We start from the raw sequence: 24,546 nt of genomic DNA, 5'->3' as shown, positions 1-24,546 counted from the left end.
CCTCATGGTGTTTACTTTAATAAAATGAAAGTCCTTTTGAGTAAAACCTTTTTTCTTCTTTCTATAACGTTCTTATTTCACCATGGTCTCCGTTTACGCACAGGCTCCTGCAGCATCAAAAGGCTTGATACTATATATCGATGTGCCATTTGATATGTACATAAATATTCATATGAATAAATTCCATTATGTACACCTTCGTCCATATTTTTTCAACACAAATTACTAAATATAATTCTAGGTCAGCCTAGACTTGACCAAGACAAGAAGTGATTTCATGTAAGTTAAGTGGTTTATCTGTTCATAAACACTGTGTTAAATAGACCCGGACTGGGTGAATACACAGCGATCCAAGCCTTCAGTCCTTAACATTCAAACTGCCATGAGCTGGGTATATTTCATTATGCTTGTCTGCAGGTAAGCTCTATTGTTCCAGAGGTTTTACTCTGAGTAATTCTCTCTGTAATCCTCAGTGAGTCCCAAACGAAATAACAAAAATTGGCTAAGCCTTTAATGCTACAAAACATCCCATAGTGCTCTCTGATTGAATAACAACCTGAAGGAAACTTCAGGATGCAGGTTTATGTTTGAGATGTTGCTGTTAAGCCTTGCCTGGTGAGGCTTGAATAATCTGTCTTGGGTTCTAGATGTTTGAGGTTTATTTGCTCATTTACATTCTACCCTCAGCTCTCCCAGACAGCATCCCCCTGGAACCATACTATCCAACTCTTAAATTGATGAAAAGGAGGAGAGTATTTCAGAGAGAGTTAGAGAGATAATGTGTGTATGAAATGAATACACTACAGATGAGGAGCCACCAATCTGAACATGCAGCTTGAAATATATGCAACTCATTTTTAGTACACAAAAAATATTCAAGTTTATTATCCTTTTATTTATTTATTTTTACATGTCCTCAATGAGTTCCTCCCTCCCCTTCACCCTGATCGTGCCTATATCTTGGCCAACATCAGCAGAAGGGACAGACATAAGGAGAGCAACCAGAAAGAGAAGGGACCTAGATGGTGGGTGTGTGCTTTTAGAGACTCCTGGTTAATCTCTTCCTGGTTGGGTGGGCTCAGGGCATCAGCAGTGCCAGCTGGTTGGTTACGACTGGAGCACATGTCATACAGGTTACCAGAAAACTGCATCTTCTTGGACTCCTGTCGCAGAGACTCCCAGACTGCAGCAGCCTCATCAGGACAGCCCGCCATCGCCACGTTCGCACAGTCATGAAACTCATCCCAGGACCTGTAGGGGATGGGAGAGAGATGGTCACATAGCTCTTGAGTTCTAGAATAACTTTTATATGTCCATATCTTTCTAACAACCAGGTATAACAATGTAGCTCAAGACACTGTCTATTATTCATCTGTGTGATACAGTAAAGGATCCCCCATGAAACCATGGTTGTAGTTATTTGGTTGCTATGGGAAGGGCTGTGTGTAAATCTATAAGGAGGAGATCAGGCAGAAGCAGATTGGTCCAACACAACATATGCCCGTAACACGACACATCATAGATTCACATTCCCTGGGTACAAGTGCAGAAAGGCTAAACTTGCACTGTATTTGGATATGCCCCCTTAGTATAAACTCAACCCTAAAACAGCACATCTGCTGGGGGCTTAGGTGCATCTGTTTACCATACACACAGGAGACCTTGAGGGGAATGGGTGAAACAAAGTGGAAGCAAAATGCAGCCTTGCAAAGTCCCAGAGTCACATGTGCAGTAGAAAACAGCAGAGTAACAGCAGGTGAAGGGTAGCTTGTTAGCTAAATCTGACCGCAGTCTCTTTTCTGATTAAAATAATAAAGGATTGCTGAGGTGTTAGATTGAACACTTGATCAAAAACATACACTGCATGCTAATGCATAAACAAACACACATAAAGATACACACAAACCAAGCTTGAGGGAAACAATGACATTACCCGTTCTAATAATGGCAGATTTCCCCTTCATTTCTATTCTATACTCACAGTAAGCTCTCCTATCATTCCATAGAGAATACTGACAGTGTCCTAGATGCAAATCTGAGAATTTTATCCAGGAGGGAAAATACTGCCTTTCTACTGGTCCCTGAGAGATTCCTGGGAAGTGTGTGAATGTGTGTGTGCACGTGCATGTGCGCATTTGTGTGTGTGGGTGTGTTTGTGTCAATGTGCACTGCACACACATGTACAGGTAACTGCCAAAATAAAGGAAACACCAACATAAAATGTCTTAATAGGGCGTTGGGCCACCATGATCCAGAACAGCTTCAAAGCACCTTGGCATAGACTTAAGAATATCTGTAACTCTGTTGGAGAGATGGAACACCATTCTTCTATGAGAATTTCCAAAATGTGGTGTTTTGTTGATGGTGGTGGAAAACGCTCTCTAAGGCGCCACTCAAGAATCTTCTTAAGTGTTCAATTGGGTTGAGATCTGGTGACTGAGACGGCCATTGCATATGGTTTATATAGTTTTCATGCTCATCAAACCATTCAGTGACCACTTGTGCCCTGTGGATAGGGTCATTGTCACCTGTGTGGAAGCACCCGCTTTCAATATACTTTGTATCTCTCAAGTGTTTCCATTATTTGGGCAGTTACCTGTATGCAATTGTGTGCTGACTGAGTGGCAGGATTACCTTAATTGGTACCTTAATGCTAGAAGAGATTGAGTCATTTTGACTCAATATGAATTTAAAATGCAAATATCAATTTTTATGTCATGCCCCCACCTTGACTTTTCTTTAATAAGTCTATATAACAGCAAATCCATGCTTTTGTCACTTCTAGATTAGACTACTGCAATGCTCTACTTTCGGGCTACCCGGATAAAGCACAAAATAAACTTCAGTTAGTGCTAAACATGACTGCTGGAATCTTGACTAGAACACAAATATTTGATCATATTACTCCAGTGCTAGCCTCACTACATTGGCTTCCTGTTAAGGCTAGGGCTGATTTCAAGGTTCTACTGCTAACCTACAAAGCATTACATGGGCTTGCTCCTAGCTATCTCTCTGATTTGGTCCTGCCGTACATACCTACAGTCGTGGCCAAAAGTTTTGAGAATGACACAAGTATTAATTTTCACAAAGTCTGCTGCCTCAGTTTGTATGATGGCAATTTACATACACTCCAGAATGTTATGAAGAGTGATCAGATGAATTGCAATTAATGACAAAGTCCCTCTTTGCCATGCAAATAAACTGAATCCCCCAAAAACATTTCCACTGCATTTCAGCCCTGCCACAAAAGGACCAGCTGACATCATGTCAGTGATTCTCTCGTTAACACAGGTGTGAGTGTTGACGAGGACAAGGCTGGAGATCACTCTGTTATGCTGATTGAGTTCGAATAACAGACTGGAAGCTTCAAAAGGAGGGTGGTGCTTGGAATCATTGTTCTTCCTCTGTCAATTATGGTTACCTGCAAGGAAACACGTGCCGTCATCATTGCTTTGCACAAAAAGGGCTTCACAGGCAAGTATATTGCTGCCAGTAAGATTGCACCTAAATCAACCATTTATCGGATCATCAAAAACTTCAAGGAGAGCGGTTCAATTGTTGTGAAGAAGGCTTCAGGGCGCCCAAGAAAGTCCAGCAAGCGCCAGGACCGTCTCCTAAAGTTGATCCAGCTGCAGGATCGGGGCATCACCAGTACAGAGCTTGCTCAGGAATGGCAGCAGGCAGGTGTGAGTGCATCTGCACATACAGTGAGGCGAAGACTGTTGGAGGATGGCCTGGTGTCAAGAAGGGCAGCAAAGAAGCCACTTCTCTCCAGGAAAAACATAAGGGACAGACTGATATTCTGCAAAAGGTACAGGGATTGGACTGCTGGGGACTGGGGTAAAGTCATTTTCTCTGATGAATCCCCTTTCCGATTGTTTGGGGCATCCGGAAAAAAGCTTGTCCGGAGAAGACAAGGTGAGCGCTACCATCAGTCCTGTGTCATGCCAACCGTAAAGCATCCTGAGACCATTCATGTGTGGGGTTGCTTCTCAACCAAGGGAGTGGGCTCACTCACAATTTTGCCTAAGAACACAGCCATGAATAAAGAATGGTACCAACACATCCTCCGAGAGCAACTTCTCCCAACCATCCAGTAACAGTTTGGTGACGACAATGCCTTTTCCAGCATGATGGAGCACCTTGCCATAAGGCAAAAGTGATAACTAAGTGGCTCGGGGAACAAAACATCAATATTTTGGGTCCATGGCCAGGAAACTCCTTGCTGTCCCCAGTCCATCTGGTCATGCTGCTGCTCCAGTTTCAACTGTTCTGCCTGCGGCTATGGAACCTGGACGTGCTACCTTGTCCCGGACCTGTTGATTTTGACTCTCTCTACCGCACCTGCTGTCTCTAACTCTGAATGATCGGCTATAAAAAGCCAACTGACATTTACACCTGAGGTGCTGACCTGTTGTACCCTCTACAACCACTGTGATTATTATTATTTGACCCTGCTGGTCATCTATGAACGTTTGAACATCTTGGCCATGTACTGTTATAATCTCCACCCGGCACAGCCAGAAAAGGACTGGCCACCCCTCATAGCCTGGTTCTTCTCTAGGTTTCTTCCTAGGTTCCTGCCTTTCTAGGGAGTTTTTCCTAGCCACTGTGCTTCTACATCTGCATTGCTTGCTGTTTGGGGTTTTAGGCTGGGTTTCTGTATAGCACTTTGTGACATCGGCTGATGTTTTTCCGTATTCAGATGTTAACCAAGACCTTCATAAACACAACCAAACTATTATTTTTCCGATAGCATATATGAAATGTATTTATTAGACCGTTAGAATGTTTGAGTCAAAATGACTGCTCATTTTCTCAAAGCGGGGTGTGTCGAGGCCTTTCTAGTGTTAAGGAATATGACCAAAATAACAACATCATTGTAACGACCACTATATCCCTGTAGATTCCAAGGGTATCTCCAGCCACGCAGCCATGCAGTAACTGGCTTAAGGCTGTCGATAGGACCTTCCTACATTTATGTGTAACAGTATTGCTTTCGTCCCTCTCCTTGCCCCTACCTGGGCTCGAACCAGGGATCCTCTGAACACATCAACAAATGTCTCCCACGAAGCATTGTTACCTATCGATCCACAAAAGCCATGACTGCTCCCTGAAAACTACTTCAAGGTCTAAGAGCGAGTGAAGTCACCAATTGAAATGTTACTAGCACGCACCGCAAACTAGCTAGCCAATTCACACCAGTTACAGATGCAACAATATGTCTGGGAATGGGTTGAGCTTGATGCGGTGATGCACGGAGTAGCATCTACCATGACGATGACATTACTGCTCAACAAATTCATAGACATTTCCAGAAGGGAAGGTATAATATTAAGATGGATTACAGAATCATGTATAAATAGAATGGAAAGCGGAGATGGGTAAAGAAAGACCCTTAATCTTTAATTAGGTACTCCACTATGCCTACAGCAAATGGGAAGAGCTGTCAGCATGTTAGAGAGAGATAGAGATGGACAAAGATCTGGAGGGAATTAAATAGAGGTAAAGATATGGTGGAGTCCATCTTTCAATGGTAATGAAATTGTGGGTCACAGTGTTCCGTCAATTTACACATTTCAAAGTGGGAGTGTGTGTGTGTTTATAAACAACATAAAGATGAGAGGATTGTGTGTGTCTGCGTGTGTACAGATGTGTATGTGTACAGATGTGTGTGCTTACTTGCAGATGGTGTGTATCTCCTGTGTATCCTCATTCTTCTGGGCACTCTCAGTCAGGCTGTCCCCCAGAGCCATCAGACACTGAGCGAAGCCCTTATAGATGGAGTGACACCTCCTGGTGGAGGCAGCAGAGCTGGGACAGGGGCCGACGACTGGAAGGAGACACAGAGACAGAGACATACAGTATACCATCAGCACTCTCTGTATCCCTGGCTCACAGTGGGGAGAAATGAGCATCAGGAGAGTTCAACACTGCCAAGCATGGGACTTTTGAGTGTTTTCTAAGAACTTGTTTGGTTACTTAAACAAGCTGCATCCAAGTTCTCGGTATTATACAAGGCTTGACCAACCTTGGATCCTCTATAGCTGGATCTTCTATATATTTTTCTTTAACTCTCCTAACATTAAGAGACCTGGTTATGTTGCTTTTTCAGGCTATTTCAGAAAGAGTACTTCAGTCCTTGAAAACAGCATGGTTTTATACACTCCAAAGTAATGGAGTTTGAGTGCCTCGCTCTGAACAACAAACTTTCAAGGCGCACACTCCAGAAAGTCCATGTATGAAAAATATGTTTGGAAAGATAATTGTGGCCCTGAAGGATGTTTTAGCTGAAGCATGTCAGAGGGGTACAGGCTGTAGTGTGAGTGACCCAGATATAACTTAATTTCATGATCATTTAGGCTACATATGAATCCTTTTAATGTGAATCAATTAGTGCCTGTAAGCCGTGTGAATATATATTAAAGAAAAAGTGAGTCATGAACCCACAAGATGAAACTGCTCCCTTAGAGACCTCTATCTCTTTATCCCCTCTCTCTTCCCATACTTCTTATTTCCCTGGTAATACAGCCATTTGAAGGCGAACTCTCAAAGAGCGTAACGGTGGGACTAAGTGAGGTAAAACTGAGGATGGTAATTGGGTCAGACAGCAGATCACCAGCATTCTCTTCTGGTCCCCCGGGAAGGACATGTTTAATATTTAATAGGTAAGACTTCTTTCTGTTGCGGCAAACCTACGGATTTCAGGCAATGTTTGGCAGTGGGGGTCTAACATTTACTAAAACCCTGCAGAGAGGTATAGTCAAAAGTGTGAATACAGTCAAGAGAGATAGGTAGAGTATAAGGAACTAGAGGGAAGAGAAGTGAAGAGGAACATATGAGCCCTCTATTGAGGAAGTAAAAAAAAAAGAGACACCTACAGTGGGGAGAACAAGTATTTGATACACTGCCGATTTTGCAGGTTTTCCTACTTACAAAGCATGTAAAGGTCTGTAATTTTTATCATAGGTACACTTCAACTGTGAGAGACGGAATTTAAAACAAAAATCCAGAAAATCACATTGTATGATTTTTAAGTAATTAATTCGCATTTTATTGCATGACATAAGTATTTGATCACCTACCAACCAGTAAGAATTCCGGCTCTCACAGACCTGTTAGTTTTTCTTTAAGAAGCCCTCCTGTTCTCCACTCATTACCTGTATCAACTGCACCTGTTTGAACTCGTTACCTGTATAAAAGACACCTGTCCACCCACTCAATCAAACAGACTCCAACCTCTCCACAATGGCCAAGACCAGAGACTGTGTAAGGACATCAGGGATAAAATTGTAGACCTGCACAAGGCTGGGATGGGCTACAGGACAATAGGTAAGCAGCTTGGTGAGAAGGCAACAACTGTTGGCGCAATTATTAGAAAATGGAAGAAGTTCAAGATGATGGTCAATCACCCTCGGTCTGGGGCTCCATGCAAGATCTCACCTCGTGGGGCATCAATGATCATGAGGAAGGTGAGGGATCAGCCCAGAACTACACGGCAGGACCTGGTTAATGACCTGAAGAGAGCTGGGACCACAGTCTCAAAGAAAACCATTAGTAACACACTACGCCGTCATGGATTAAAATCAAACAAAGGTTTCTGTACCAAATATTAAGTTCTGCTTTTCTGATGTATCAAATACTTATGTCATGCATTAAAATGCGAATTAATTACTTAAAAATCATACAATGTGATTTTCTGGATTTTTGTTTTAAATTCCGTCTCTCACAGTTGAAGTGTACCTATGATAAAAATTACAGACCTCTACATGCTTTGTAAGTAGGAAAACCTGCAAAATCGGCAGTGTATCAAATACTTGTTCTCCCCACTGTATGTTGGTCAAAAAACAACTGTTGTCCAGCCCAGTGGTTCTTCATGTAAGCACATGTTGCTGGTGTATGCTGATGCCTTAGGCTGCTTTTGAGCCTCAATGTAAATATTTGATAGCATGACAGACCCTGGGGGAATCCATGGATCACAAAGCAGGCAGTCTCAGGTCAGACAGACACGACTGAGGAAAAGAACGGACATTATTGAAAAACATTCAATTACTTTTCTATCCATAAGGGGTGTATTTACACCACACTCTGGTTTTTAACTTTGATAATTTATCAAACTCCCCCCTCCCCATCAATAATGATCGATAAAGATATGTGCACGTCTAGCTATGCATTCCTTGAAGGTTAGAAATCTAATGATTTCCTGTGCAGATATTTTCTTTCAAGAGTATTGGTGTCATGAGACAAAATACAATTAAAGTGGTATCAATATCAAAAGTATACAGGGAAAATGTTCTATAAGTGTCAGGCATCATAGCCATACTGTCTCTACCACGACATACAGTAGATAGACAACTGGATGCCAACGGCACTGTATAATCTTGCGTTTTCCTGTCATTATAGCAATGTTCCATGAGGCTTGTTACTGGAGTTTCTTTGGCTCATGGTGCAACAGCACATCAGAACTACCACAGTGGAGCCTTTGCTTCCATGTAGAGTATTAACCTCACTCTTCCAGTTGCAGCCTCAGTAATGAACTGGCCTGTAGCCAGGGTAAATATCTGCAGGCCATGAGAGTGGAGCACAGAGATCAAGGTGAGTAATTGGAAGGATTCAGGAAAAGACAATGCTCACCAGTCAGAGATGCTTAAAACACTGCTACTTATTCTTATTACTGCTCCTGATAATCCTCACACAATTGCTGGTCAGGGTGGAAAATGGAATGAGTCACTACCCAAATGAGAAAGTTTATGGTGCCGGGGGAGTTTGTCAGGCTTTTCTGGAAATCCAGTACTGTCACACCTGTCTGTGTGATTGTCTCCACCCCCCTCCAGGTGTCACCCATCTTCCCCTTATCCCCTCGAAATCTCTCCGGGTCCTCATCGACTCTGGGGCCGATGAGAGCTTTTTGGACTCTACTCTGGCTTCCTAGCTGGGCATCCCCACTCAGCCCCTCTCCATTCCCATGGACGTTAGAGCGCTGGACTGGCACTCTATAGGCCGGGTCACCCACAACACCACTCCCATCAACCTACGTGTGTCAGGGAACCACAGTGAGGCTATCCAGTTCCTGCTCATTAAGTCTCCTCAGATTCCCGTGGTATTGGGATTCTCCTGGCTCCAGCAACACAATCCCCTCATTAACTGGTCTACTGGTGCCATCATGGGCTGGAGCCTGTTCTGCCACGCCCATTGCCTGAAGTTAGCACAACCTGCCCTGGGACGTCTTCCTGGGGGCTCGGAAGTTGCCCCAGACCTCTCCGTCATTCCCGTGGAGTCTTTGTCTACCTCGATGACATCCTCGTCTTCTCACGCTCCACCCAAGAACATGTGCTCCACGTCTGACAGGTTCTCCAACGCCTCCTGGAGAACCAGTTGTTTGTAAAAGCAGAGAAGTGTGAGTTCCATCACTCCACCATCCCTTTTCTGGGTTACATCATCGCTGCAGGGAGTGTACAAATGGATCCCGGGAAGGTGAGAGCGGTGGTGGATTAGCCCCAGCCTACTTCCAGGGTGCAGCTGCAACGTTTTCTGGGGATCGCCAACTTCTATCGCTGCTTTATCCTGGGTTACAGCACCCTGGCTTCCCCACTGTCTGCACTCACCTCGCCCAAGGTTCCGTTCACATGGTCTCCAGCTGCTGACCGGGCATTCCGGGATCTCAAACATCGCTTCACCACAGCTCCCATCTTGGTCAGTTCGTGGTGGAGGTCGTTGCTTCGGATGTCGGAGTGGGGGCTGTCCTGTCCCAGCATTCTTCCCTGGACCTCAAGCTACATCCCTGCACAATCACCTCAATGCCAGAGAGAAGAACTACGATGTGGGGAATTGTGAGCTTCTCGCGGTGAAGACGGCGTTGGAGGAATGGAGGCACTGGCTGGAGGGGGCGGAACATCCGTTCATCGTGTGGACCGACCACAAGAACCTGGAGCATCTCTGTACCGCCAAGCGCCTCAATTCCAGGCAAGCTAGATGGGCCCTGGTGTTCACACAGTTCAACTACCTCTCTCCCCCATCTCATTGACGGCCAACCAGCGTACACTGAGGCATCTCCTGAAGGTTCGACCTCGGGGCAGGAGGTTCCAGTACCTGGTTGACTGAGAGGGCTATGGCCCGGAGGAGAGGTGCTGGGTCCTCGCCAGGGACATCCTGGACCCAGGCCTCATCGTGGATTTCCAATGCCGGCACCCCGGTCAACCAGGTAGGACGCCAGGTGCGCCCCTAGAGGGGGGATACTGTCACACCCTGATCTGTTTCACCTGTATTTGTGATCGTCTCCACCCCCCTCCAGGTGTCACCCATCTTCCCCATTATCCCCTGTGTATTTATACCTGTGTTCTCTGTTTGTCGTTTGTCTGTTGCCAGTTCGTTTTATTTTGTCAAGCCTACCAGCGTTTTCCCCTCTGCTCCTGTCTCTCGATTGTTCCTGTTTCCTAGTTTTCCCGGTGTTGACCCTTCTGCCTGCCCTGAGCCTGCCTGCTGTCCTGTACCTTTGCCCCCCCTTCTCTGTATTACTGACCTCTGCCTGCCCTTCACCTGCTTTTTGCCTGCCCCTGTTCGATTAATAAACTGTTACTTCAACATTGTCTGCATTTGGGTCTTACCTGAAACGTGATAAGTACAGTCTGTATAATACAGAGTAAAACAGAACAGCATAATGAGTTGAACTATACTATACCAACATAACATGTTATATGTTATCAAAGACCACCATTAATAAAAATGTGCTCCCTTGAAACATAAAATGTAGCTGATGACTATGTGTTTGAAGGAAATACATAAATGGAAAACAGAATTATATTTTATTTATAAAGGTCCATTTGACATCACTCCATATATGATTAATCTCCAGAAGCATAAAACAGTATTAAGCGTAAAAATTGACAAGATAAAAATACAGTATTTTTTGGTAAGATCCAGCTGTAATAGTCCACTGTAATAACTTAGTCCACTGTAATAACTGGGTCTGGACAGCACGCCCAGCACGCCCAGCAGAATGAGTCTTTCTCGGGACAAGCGCGCGATCTCTATTCATGAGACTGAATATGCAGCTGTTGGCAGGTGCAGTGCTGAACTAGCAGACCTGGTGCACAGACTACCCACAGGGAGCACATCAAAATAAATTAAACCCATTCTTTCTCATGTGTCAATTTCTGAAAGATTTCGATAAACCCATACACAAATGCTTGTGACACCTCTAAAAATAAAACAGTACTTAGAGTTCAGCTGACCATTTTGCTGCATATAATGTTCTAATTGTACTTTTCTTCCTACAGCTGGGTGTTATTTACTGTGTTCAAGTAGGAAGTGGGGAAATAATAAAGCACTACAAATCCCAGGGTCCTCTTATTCGTTGCAGGTAACCTGTTGTTGGTTTTAGTTCACCACTGAAATTCTTATCTCCAGGCGTTTAATTAAATGGCCAAATGTATTCCCTCAATCCCTTTATTATATGAAAGTAATAGTAAAAAAAACTCCAACACAGACTGTTTTGTTCATTTGGTAGGGCTCTTGACTTGCTCTGACTCAAATGGCTGGAGAATCAGTGGAGTAACCAATTACAATAAGTTGTTCCTTTACCTGTGTAGTAACACTGAAATTACTATAGTAACTTATATAACGCTTACGTAATTGTCATTATGAAACTAAAGCTAATTAGATACCAATCAAAATCTAGTATTATCTGGAATCCGTGTAAAATCTGTGATAAGTATAGAGGTGTCATCTAGTAATAAGCTGATGATCTGGCTGATCTGTCAGACACATAGGGAGTGATATCTCATGCTAGGCTCCATCATACAGCCCTGCAGGAATACCTTTCAATGAGAAAGAATGGATGGTTACTCTTGCCTGCACGGTTTGACTGAACCACATTTGAAAACTGCTTTCAATAAGAAAGAATAGATAGTTACTTTGCCCGTGCAGATTGACTGAGCCACATTGAAAGTGCTGATATGAATGAGAGAGGAGAGCCGCAGAAGACTGGTGTACACTGGCCTGGGTTATTTCTAACGTCAGCTCCACATACATCCACTGGGAGGACAACTCCATCCAATACACTACGAGGTGCTCTAGAGACAGGAGCCATTAGCCAAGTTATTAGACTGATATATCGGCCACATCATTAGCACTGTTACCCTCACAGGGACTGGAATTTTAATAGAAAGTCCTCTTTGTTCATCTGCGGGTGGCGCTCAGAGGTCTGTGTGGCACTGTCTGAACAGGCTCCAGTGTGGCATTGTTTAAAAAGCGTCCAGTGTGTCTGATTAGTAGCAGCTCAGTGTCTCTCTTTGTCTGAGCAAATATTCAGCGTGTCACTGTCTGAGCAGCAAAGCCAAAGGTTTTTGTCTGAGCAGGTAGCTGCTGTGTTCTACTCTCTGAGACTGAGTGGGAGGGAGGCTGGGGAGGTTTACTATGGTACTATGGTAACTCAGGCCTCTGGTGTTACATCGTTAAGGGCGAAAGCCAGGCTAATTAACCTGCCGGTGACAGCATCGCGTGCGAGAGGAATAGAGGAACTGAATTCCCACTGCAGCCTCCATGCTGGGTACAATAAGAAAGAGAGAGAGAAAGAAAAAGAGATAGAGAAATAAAGAGAGAAAGATAGAGAAAAAGAGAGAAAAAGGGAGAAAGAGTGAGAGAGAGGGAGAGTACGCATGGGATGGGCATAAAAAAACAACACCTGATAATTAGCTCTACCATACTAACTCTTGTTTCCAAATAAATTCTTAACCGCTCAGATTTTTCCATTTGCACCTCAGCTCCCTTGACACAGGAAAGGAGGGATAAGAATAAAAAGCCTAGATATTAATTTTCCCAGACAGGACAATAGTGATACAGAGAGGAGCGAGAGGGATAAGTGAAGAGGAGGTGAATACATAATACACACTGTGCTCAAGAAAGACAAAGATTTTGCAACATCATTAGTCAATTCTGAAGCATTATGAGGAAGGAGAGGCTGGAACAACTGGGTGGAGTCTTGGTTCAACTGTAATCTGTTCTAATGAGGTAAAAGCCAAGCAGGTCACACTGAAATGACTGGGTTAATGTTACTACCAACATCATGTTCATTAGGACCACCAATGTTGCTGTGTAAGTTGTCCTATAGGTGTGTGGAAATAATTGGAACAAAATGCAGACCTAGGAATATTACATGAGGCAAATCCTCTGCCTGTTTGTTAGTACAGAGAGAGAGAGAGAGAGAGAGAGAGGGAGATAAATATGCTTTACTCAGAGAGCAACCTTTAACATCAATGTAAAGAAAGAGCTTCATCAGACATTAAATACAATCCAGCTCCTTAAAGCTAGAATCCTTAATTGAATAACAAATTCAATAACACCTCGCCTCTGATTTGATAGAAAAAGCAGAGGGATGCGCCTGGAGAAATGTAACCTCCCTCAAATTCATAGACAGAGCTATGGATGCAAGGACTGACCTTCCATGATGTCAAAATTATAGTTTTAAGCATGTTTTGAGGCTATACAGTTTTGTTCACATTTGCATTATTTACAAACATTGGAGTAAAACAAGCGTATATTTGGGGTTTTAATGGGGTACAACAGTTGAACTAAACTCACAAGGCATTTATAAGTTATATTCTTCAAGAATCAATTGCTATATATTAGGGATGTAACGATTCACCGATACGCATCAGTCCCCGATTCAAATGTTTAAGATACGACTGCATCAGTCGGTGGACCCCAAACCCATCCAAATGTAGCATGCATCGGTCAGAAAGTTAATTCAAACGTTCCAAATCGCTGATTCAGTACAAAATGTGGCTATATATATATATTAAAAAAATCAAATTAAGATTCTTGCTCATTTTACTTTCTTTCTACCTTCTGAAAATAGTTAATAGTTTATGACAACTGATGCGTCCTCTCTACGGAAGCCCTGAAGCCCAAGGTACAAAAACAAGTTGACTTTTGGAACAACTTAGTATATAATTTGAAAGACTTAGTATCTCGTTCGAACGACTTAGTATTTTGTTTGAACAACTTAGTTGTTCTATTGTCTAATTAGGCTTAATTTGTTATGCAGCTTGTCAGACAGTGTAAAGGTTGCTGCAGCCATTCATTCATTGGAGCGAGGAGCAAAGTAAATCGAGCAGATTTCAAAAAGTGTGTCGGCCTTCTCTCCCACTTCAATTTCACTCTGGTACTGCTCAGCCACAAGCTTTGGGCATGCTCTGCCTAGCATTTTTCATTTCCTTTATCGCTATTCTTTTAATTAGGACTATTTTGTCTTAATGATTTTGCCTACCCCACCCTATATCTAGTTTCTATTCTACTTTCTAACATTAGGATATGTGACCCGTTTCAAGAAAGTAGGCTTATGCCGCACGTCACTACTTCACAATGTTTTTTTTTTTTTTTTTTTTTTATCAAAATGCTTTTTTTGCAGAAATGCCTTCAGGAACAAACTGAAATGCCATCTGTAAATAAAAATAAAATGTTTAAATTACGAGCCTAGTTGGTTTAGCTAAGGACAAATACAGGAACCTTCCCGCTAGCCATGATTGGCTGAGATAATGGTTGGGCTGGACATGTTGAGAGATGAGTTCGGATTGGTCTGTCATGTAGCGTGCTTCTGTCTATAACATGAGCTGCTCAGTATGTGTGGACAATCCTGTCTACTGCAGCTTTAAAAAAAATATATATATCTCAACATTGCTGCCCTGAAGTTAATAGCGCTATCGACAAAGCTCAGTGGGAAAAGTTGTGATGGACTACTTTCTGGAGGATGAACGTGCCATGTTGACACTCTCTGACTCTGAAAATGAATCAGACAATGAGGAAATCCCTGATTTAGGTAAAAAATCATTTTAATTGAACCAGACATTGTAGTGGCTTCTGATGACAATGGTGGGGAAGAAACAGTGTCGTTGTCACGGAAGAAGTTGACCGAGATTTGAAATCAGTGGAATGCCTGGTGGAAGCAGAGAGATTAATGCCAAATGCGGAGAGAGTACATAAAGAGAACACAGAAAGAAGGCTGTTGTACAAAACACCTGTCTCTAGATTACATCTTCAAACTAAGGGCAACAATGGCATCCATGACAGAGAGGGAGAAGCGTTCTTCCATGTAAGAGTCTAGCTACATTTTCAGATATTATACGTTTCAAATTTTGTCAGAAAGTTGTTTTCATTGCAAGTGAAAACGTACTGTTAGCTAGCTAGCTAACATTAGCTGGCTGGCTCGCTAGCTAATGTTAAGTGTATGATCTGTGTAGTAACATTATTCATATCTCAGAAAGCCATTTGCATTGCTAGTTATAGCCTAATGTTAGCTAGCTGGCTGACATTGAACCTAGTTGGTTAGCTATAGCTACCTGCAGATTCATGCATGGTAGTTTTGCCGCATTCAAAAAAACTGGGAACTCAAGGTCAAATCATGACGTCAGTGAACTTCAGGTCGGAAAGTCGGAGCTCTACAAAGAGGTACGAGTTCCCGAGTTGGAATTCCAAGCTGGATTTTTTTCGGAGTTCCCAATTGTTTTGACTGCTAGGAAGTGAGAGATCTCCAAGTTCCCAGTTGTTTTGAATATGGCATTAGAGTTGAGATTATGGTTCATTGTCTAAACAGAAGACTCAATCCACTATGCAAGTAACTTTCGTAGCAGAATTACATTCCCATTGTTCATCAACTTCAGTGTATGATATACCATTTTCTAACTCGGTCTCTACTTTTATCCAATGTAAAAAACACAATTTCAGATTTCGCTACATAGGCCCGAATCCATGTGTTGAGTCACATACAGTATGTAGTTTATATTTTGAAGAACTTCAAATGTATTAACGGATGTTTTAGGTTGGCAATATATAGGCTATTGTAAACTGTATTTTAGTTTTTCTTGGAATAGAAACACGATAATATAAATCAATTTAATTAGTAACAAATCATAAAAGGTGCGGCAGGTAGCCTGGCGGTTAGGAGCTCTGGGCCAGTAACCGAAAGGTTGCTGATTCAACACCCTGAGCCGACTAGGTGAAAAATCCGTCGATGTGCCCTCGAGCAAGGCCCTTAACCCTGATTGCTCCTATAAATCGCTCTGGATGACTAAAAGCTTTACATGTGCATTGAGCGTGGGAAATGCACTCTACAAATTAATATTATTATTATTATTATTAAGACAGAAAATACACATGTTAAAGCTTAATTATATAATGGAATATTAGTGGGAATATAGCCATAATATAAACAATAGAAAAGAGAATGGAATATATTTTAAAAGCCTAAAATTGAAAAATAAATTGAGATGAAGTTGTTCCCATGTGGGAATGCTATTTTTATTTTATAACATTTTTCTTACAGTGTCTATTGTGCGATTTTGTTTTATTTGATTGTAGAAAGAAAAGAAGTAGGTGGCCAGTATGGTGCAATAAACTTTTGTGATTTTTTTTTAACAGAAAATATATACAAAAGAATACATATTGGAGCAGATCAGCCTGAATATCAGGGTGCACAACTGCAACGCGTTTCGACCACTAAGTGTATTTAGGGATCCATGTTTAATCCACTTGGGTCTATTGACCCAGCTAGGGATATGTACTACAGACTGGTGCTGAAAGACACATTGTAAGGGAGTGCGTAACTGGTGGCAGGGAAGTCAGGCGCAGGAGAGCAAAACTGGGTAATCAACGGAGCAGTTTTATTCATAAAACCACCGGTAACCAGAACAACAAACAAATGGGTACAAAACCCGTCGCGCACCAGAGAAAACGTGCACATGCACTTACAATAAACTTTTCCGCACAAAGACATGGGGGGGAACAGCGGGTTAAATACACAACATGTAATGAGGGAATTGAGACCAGGTGTGTGGGACGACAAGACAAAACAAAAGGAAAATGAAAAGTGGATCGATGATGGCTAGAAGACTGGCGACGCCGAGCACCGAGCGCCGCACGAACAAGGAGAGGAACCGACTTCGGCGAAAGTCGTGACACATATCAAAACTAGAGGCCTCTATCCCCTATGTCAGGGATAACTTTAACCGCTCTGAGAAACAATCCCTTAAACACCCCCTAGAGTCAATGTCCTCGTCCCCGCGTGTCACGCCCTCGCCATAGAGGCTTTTATTCTCTATTTTGGTTAGGCCAGGGTGTGACTAGGGTGGACATTCTAGTTTCTTTATTTCTATGTTTTCTGTTTCTATGTTTTGGCCGGGTATGGTTCTCAATCAGGGACAGCTGTCTATCGTTGTCTCTGATTGGGAATCATACTTAGGCAGCCTGTTTTTTCACCTTAGTTGTGGGTAGTTGTCTGTGTTAGTGGCCTGTATAGCCCTAGTCAGCTTCACGTTAGTTTTTGTTGTTTCTTGTTTTTGTTGGCGACATTCATAATAAAAAGAAATGTACCTTTGTCCGGTCATTTTCACCCTGACGACGATCGTGACACCACGGGAATATAATTAGCATAATAAAACAATCACCATAAACGTCGGTCAGTTTAAGCTACTGACTTCCTCATGAAGCTGGTTGAGAGAATGCCAAAAGTGTGCAAAGCTGTCATCAAGGCAAAGGGTGGCTACTTGGAAAAATCTGAAATATAAAATATATTTTGATTTGTTTAACTATTCTTTGGTTACTATTTGAGGCCATATGTGTTATTTCATAGTTTTGATGTCTTTACTATCATTCTACAATATAGAAAATAGTACAAATATAGAAAAACCTTTGAAAGAGTAAGTGTGTCCAAACTCGTGACTGGTACTGTACATGACGACCGTTTTGCTCTACGACCCCCACAAGCGTTTTGGGACTCGTCTGTAATTGGTAGAGCCGATCTGCCAAATTCTGTCTGTAGCGTACTAATATGCTTTGTATGGGCTAATAGCAGTAAGGCCAAATAAAAAATGTCATTAAATAATTTTTGTTGATTTTTTTATATACTTAGAGGGGCCTTACAATTCTAAATCAAATAGCTAAATGATCTGTGGTCCAACCTTCTTTAAACAATTCCATATAGCTTAGTAGAACCCTCCCACTCGGATTCAAATGCCCTGATTGATAAATATTCCCCTATGTATTGTGACACTTTTGTTTACCAAAGACTCCACAATTAGACATTAGTTCAACTTCTTCCTGCTAATAAAAACGACTCCACACAACATTATTGTCCAAATAATCCATGCACACCTCAGAATGTTTTTGCCCAGCATGTTTGAAATTGCCTAATCGGTTTGTGTCAGCATGCGCAGAATAGTAAGGTAGTAATTGTTCATTATTATTATTATTATTACTGCTACTACTGCATGATGCTATAAAACTGCCAAAGCAAGTTGATCCCTGCAATGCAAGGATTTATTTTGCAACCCTTCCGCCAAATCCATCTATTACCCATAGTTCTCCCTCTCAAGCGCTCCTTACCGAGGATGCTTTCAAATCAATATTTTTGGCTTTGCCTTTTTGCGGTTCTATTGAAAGTCGGATAGCTTCTTTATGTTTCAGTAAACCATTAGCCAACGCTTTAAAGATTAAACAAAGTGTCATCATAAAAGTTTACTACCTCTTCATTATATTTTGGTGCAACATGTTTTCCTGTTCAAATCAAATCAAATTGTATTGGTCACGTACACATTTTTAGCAGATGTTATTGCAGGTGTAGTGGAATGCTTGTTATTGTGAACTGTAGGCTATAGCAAGTTAAGCCATTAAATTGAAGGCCTATCACAAACCTCTTTTTGTGGGTGATTCTGCTAGGCTAATAAGAGCATGTTGTTCTCAGAAAAAAACTGCCTATTATCTCTGAAGTTCATTAATTTATTGTTCATGTATACTTTAACTGTACATTTAGGCTACTGTTAAAGCGCTCACATAGGCTACTTCTCTGCCAAAGCACATGAGATAACTAGTCCGACCAAGTAAGTGCGGTCTAATTATTTCTCATGTTACCTCCCTACATTGATTCTATTGATGGAAAACCGTTGTTCACCTCTTGTGTCGCACATATTTCATTCAACATTTCATTCTAGCTCACAATCAAGGACGGCTGTACATTCCCTCCAGCAGTGAGTGTAGGCTTATGACTAGGTAGCCTTCCCACTGGGAAAAACTGGTTGAATCAACGTTGTTTCCTCATCATTTCAACAAAAGTTCAATCAACACAGAGTCATCAACGTAATTCAATTTATTTATTTTTTTACCCAAATGTTCACCTAAATCCAATGACTTGGGAGCATTTTTCGTTGATTTCACGTTGAATTCACGTTAGTTGACAACTAAACCAAATGTAAATCAAAACTAGACGTTAAACTGACGTTTGTGACAATTGGGTCCATTTTACAGGAGTCTATGTATTGCCTACCTAAAACATATGTTAATACATTTGGTATTTGGTATTTTATTAGGATCCCTATTAGCTGTTGCAAAAGCAGCAGCTACTCTTCCTGGGGTCCACACAAAACATGAAACATAATACAGAATTACATAATACAGAATGTCAATAGACAAGAACAGCTCAAGGACAGAACTACGTAAACATTTTTGAAAGGCACACGTATGCTACATATCAATGCATACACACAAACTATCTAAGTCAAATAGGGGAGAGGCGTTGTGCCGTGAGGTGTTGCTTTCTCTGTTTTTTTAAACCAGGTTTGCTGTTTATTTGAGCAATATGAGATAGAAGGAAGTTCCATGCAATAAGGACTCGACATAATACTGTACGCTTTCTTGAATTTGTTCTGGATTTGGGGACAGTGAAAAGACCCCTGGTGACATGTCTGGTGGGATAAGTGTGTGTGTCAGAGCTGTGTATAAGTTGAGTATGCAAACAATTTAGGATTTGCGTCTTATAAAAAGAAGTGACGCAGTCAGTCTCTGATATCCAAGATGGCGTAGCAGTAAGACGTGTGTTGTTTTGTCCCATGTAAATATTCATTTTTTTATATATATATTTCAATCTCTTTTTTCCATTTTCGAAATAAATATACCTTCCTGCAACCCGCCTCACCCAATGTGGTACGGATCTGCTATTTTTTAGACCTAATAACTGGAACCTCCATCAGAAGCTAGCCATCAGAAGCTATCCAGCTAATTAGCTACTAGCTATTTAGTCATTGTTAGCCACTGCTAGCGGTCTTTACCTTTAGCTCAGACACCAGCCGCTTTAGCCCGGATAATGCCTGCCAGTCTGCACAGCGCAATATCAGCCCTGAGCATATCGGACTGCTTTTTTCCACTACATCACCGGATTCCTGCCGCAAGCTCTGGACAATTATACCGGATCATCACAGCTAGCTAGCTGCTACAGAGTGGCTATTGTGGCTAACGCCCTTGTCCAGAAGCAAGCACCAGTTAGCCTCGAGCTAGCCTCGAGCTAGGCCCATCTCCCGGCTAGCCAACGAAGTACACCAACTACAATACCTCTCTCTTGCCAATTGGCCTGGACCCTTTGTCGACACTGATCCCCGCCGATCCATCACGGCTGGTCTGGTGACGTAATTCGGCCGATGTGCTCTCAACCGGCCTCTGCGTCGTGGATGTCGGTGAAGACCCATCTGCTAGCTCCGGCCCGCTAGCTTTCTGAACGCCATGTATCCCGCTCACCTAGCGTAGTATTGCTGCTCATTGGACCCTATGATCACTCTGCTATACAGCTGATGCCTGCTGAACTGTTCATTAACACGGTACTTCATTTTGTTTATCTGTCGGCCCCAGCCTCGAACTCAGGCCCTGCGTGTAGCTAACTGACCCTCTCTGCCCATTCATCGCCATTTACCCGTTGTTGTTGTCTTAGCTGTTTACCCGTTGTTGTCTTACCCGTTGTTGTCTTAGCTCTCCCAATCAACACCTGTGATTGCTTTATGCCTCTCTCTAATGTCAATATGTCTTGTATACTGTTGTTTAGGGTAGCTCCCATTGTTTAATTTTTTACTGCGGAGCCCCTAGTCCCGCTCAACATGCCTTAGATAGCTCCTTTGTCCCACCCACCACACATGCAGAGACCTCACCTAGCTTAACTGGCGCCTCCAGAGATGCAACCTTTCTCATCATCACTCAATGCCTAGGTTTCCCTCCACTGTACTCGCACCTTACCATAACCTTGTCTGTACATTATGCCCTGAATCTATCCTACCACGCCCAGAAATCTGCTCCTTTTATTCTCTGTTCCCAACGCACTACACGACCAGTTCATATAGCCTTTAGCAGTAACCTCATCCTACTCCTCCTCTGTTCCTCTGGTGATGTAGAGGTTAACCCGGCCCTGTGTGTCCCCAGGCGCTCTCATTTGTTGACTTCTGTAACCGTAAAAGCCTTGGGTTCACGCATGTTAACATCAGAAGCCTCCTCCCTAAGTTTGCTTTATTCACTGCAACACTCTACTCAGCAAATGGGATGCAGTCTATCACAGTGCCATCCGTTTGGTCATCAAAGCCCCATATACTACCCACCACTGCGATCTGTATGCTCTCGTTGGCTTGTCCTCGCTACATATTCGTCGCCAAACCTACTGGCTCCAGGTCGTCTATAAGTCTTTGCTAGGTAAAGCTCCACATGATCTCAGCTCACTGGTCACCATAGCAACAACCACCCGTAGCACACACTCCAGCAGGTATATTTCACTGGTCATCCCCAAAGCCAACACTTCCTTTGGCCGCCTCTCCTTCCAGTTCTCTGCTGCCAATGACTGGAACGAATTGCAAAAATCACTGAAGTTCGAGACTTATATCTCCCTCACTAACTTTAAGCATCAGCTGTCAGAGCAGCTTGCCTATCGCTGCACCTGTACACAGCCCATCTGTAAATAGCCCATCCAACTACCTACCTCATCCCATATTTGTTTTTTGTTTTTCTGCACACCAGTATTTCTACTTGCACATCCTAATCTGCACATCTATCACTCCAGTGTTAATTGCTAAATTGTAATTACTTCGCCACTATGGCCTATTTATTGCCTTACCTCCTTACTTCATTTGCACACACTGTTTATAGATTTTTCTATTGTGTTATTGACTGTACGTTTGTTTATGTGTAACTCGTTGTTGTTATTTTTGTCGCACTGCTTTGCTTTATCGTGGCCAGGTCGCAGTTCTAAATGAGAACTTGTTCTCAACTGCCCTATCTGGTTAAATAAAGGAGAAATAATAATAAAATAAAAAACTCTTAGCCAAGAGAGACTGGCATATTTACTGTATATCAGCCTTCTGATTACAATGAAGAGCAGAACATGTTGCTCTGTTCTGGGCCAACTACAGCTTAACTAGGTCTTTCCTTGCAGCACTGGACCACACGACTGGACAATAATCAAGATTAGACTAAACTAGAGCTGCAGAACTTGCTTTTTGGAGTGTGGTGTCAAAAAAGCAGAGCATCTCTTTATTACGGCCAGACCTCTCCCCATCTTGAAAAATAGAAACTACATATCCTAATGTAAAAAATTTGAATATAAGGCTACTGTGTGTGGGGTAGGCTAAATAATTACAATTGAATAGGCCTAATTAAAAGGATAGTGATAAAGGAAATGAAAAATGCTAGGCAGAGCATGCCCAGAGCTTGTGGCTGAGCAGTACCAGAGCAAAATTGGAGCGGGAGAGAAGGTTGACACCATTTTTTAAATCTGCTTGAATTACTCTCTGCTCCTCTCTCTACACTTACCCACTTACATGCTCTGGCATTAAAAAGTAGCCCTGCTTTAGGCTATCAAATAACTGTCAATTAATAATCACGTCAATGGATGGAATCAGTGAATGAATGGCTGCAGCAACCATTACACGGTCTGAAATGAGGCCTAATTAGACAAAAGAACAATTAAGTCATTCAAATAAGATAAGTCGTTCAAACGACTTACTATCTCGTTTGAAAATTTGAGTATCTTGTTTTTTTACTAAGTCGTTGAGACACGATACTAAGTCCTTCAAAAGAAATACTAAGTCGTTCAAATGAGATAATTCCAATAACCCCAGGAAATATCAGTAGCCTAGTCAAACTGCTTTGCTCGCTGACAAACATGAGGTAGACGGCCTGTTCCTGATCTACACGGCACCTTCAACATTCAAATGCTAAATTGGCTTGTGCGATATTAGGCTTTATTTGTTGAATGACAAACTATGTAATTTGCTAAGTTATTGTTATCTATGTGCTGTTAAAAATGGTGTTTTACTAAAATAAAAGTAAGCTACCAGAGAATCAACCCTGCTGAATGGGGCTTACAATAGATTTTGTTTTGATTGTTCAGGTTCACCATCAACAATAGTTTTGGTAATTTTGCTTTAAACAATCAGTGTACGTCATCATTTTTAGATGATGACGGGGTATAGTTGATCATTTCATAACGAGGACAGCAATCACTTTGCGAGGTGCACTGGATGGCAAAAGCGGGATGAGAAAAGCTAAAAACAAAACACCCAAACGCTCAAAACCATTCGATTTTGAGATGGAGGTGAAATCCAAAGTTGTGCTATATAGTCATTGGCTGTGTCATAGTTAATTAGTAAACAATGCATATTGATACATTACTAGCTCAAACACTTAATCAGCAAAAATGACAAGTTAATTAGTGGGTGATGGTGATAAAAAATAAATAAACATAGGCTACATTGTTCCACCTAATCTGATAGTAGTGGGGTGGTAGATTCCTAGTCTCCCTTTTCTAATCAAACTAAATATTTTCAAACTAAAACAAATCGTTCCTATATATCGTATCGGAGCCCATGTATCTAAATACGAATTGAATCGTCTTGAAAGGGAAAGATGCAAATCCCTGTTATTTATCATTCATTTACAAGTCCCAAAATGTATGTTACAAGTAAGGATTCCATCTTTAAGCCTACTCTATCTCTTGACCTGTCTTCCTGCCTTCCCCTCTCTCTCTAAAGGTCTGATTAATCTGTAAGGAAAAATACTTGCCAAGTAACTATTTCTCTGGCTCAGAAGTGCTTCAAGGGCACAGATGAAAAGAGAAAAGATATTTAATGTGCAAGCTTCTTTCATATTCATTCTTTAGCACACTGTTTTATAAACACAAACACACACTCAAGCACCAAAACACGTAAACATACAAACACTTTAACAAAATGAACACAACACATGGACACACAGAAACACCACACACACTCACTCCTCTATATCTCCTCCAACTCCATGCCCCATGGGATTGTTGTTGCTATGGCGGTGGAGGGATCTCTGGGCGGCTGCATCCCCCTTTTCTCCCCTCCCCTCCCTTCCCCTCAGCAGAGTCTGAGCGCTACCTTTGATCACAGGCAGATGAGACATGGCTGCTCAAATAACCCTCACTAACAAAAAGCACTGTTTTCTGCTCCAAAAAACAGATAGGAAAAAGACAGAGCCAATGAGATGGGACTGCCTTTTGATTACAATCAGTGATGGTGTCCTACTTGAGACAGTTAAGATATAAGGGCTCCATAATTCTGTCTGACAAAAAAAACTACTCAGATACTCACAGAAAGGCCAGAAAAAAGGCTGTGAAAGATGCACAAGAATCCCATCTGTCATCCAGTGTGTTAGGAGTTCTTCTGCATAAAACAGACGTCTTTTAAGAGCGGCTGCCCCTAAAAAGCTACTTCTCGCTTTGATTGT

General features: G+C 42.1%; 1 protein-coding gene across 1 annotated transcript in view; it reads right to left on the bottom strand.

Annotated features, from left to right (window-relative positions):
* Window positions 1–874: 874 nt before the first annotated feature.
* Window positions 875–24,546, bottom strand: part of nrn1la (neuritin 1-like a) — a 60,324-nt gene continuing 36,652 nt past the window's right edge. The window contains exons 2-3 of the mRNA XM_071343276.1: window positions 5,683–5,833; window positions 875–1,251 (exon numbers count right to left, since the gene is read on the bottom strand). Of these exons, the coding sequence (XP_071199377.1) occupies window positions 954–1,251; window positions 5,683–5,833 (449 nt within the window). The 3' untranslated portion in view covers window positions 875–953. The remainder of the gene's footprint in view (window positions 1,252–5,682; window positions 5,834–24,546) is intronic.

This window comes from Salvelinus alpinus, chromosome 15 (genome assembly GCF_045679555.1).
Source record: "Salvelinus alpinus chromosome 15, SLU_Salpinus.1, whole genome shotgun sequence".
Lineage (NCBI taxonomy): Eukaryota > Metazoa > Chordata > Actinopteri > Salmoniformes > Salmonidae > Salvelinus > Salvelinus alpinus.
Note: the sequence above shows the minus strand (reverse complement) of the source record. Positions and strands in the feature narration are given on the sequence as shown.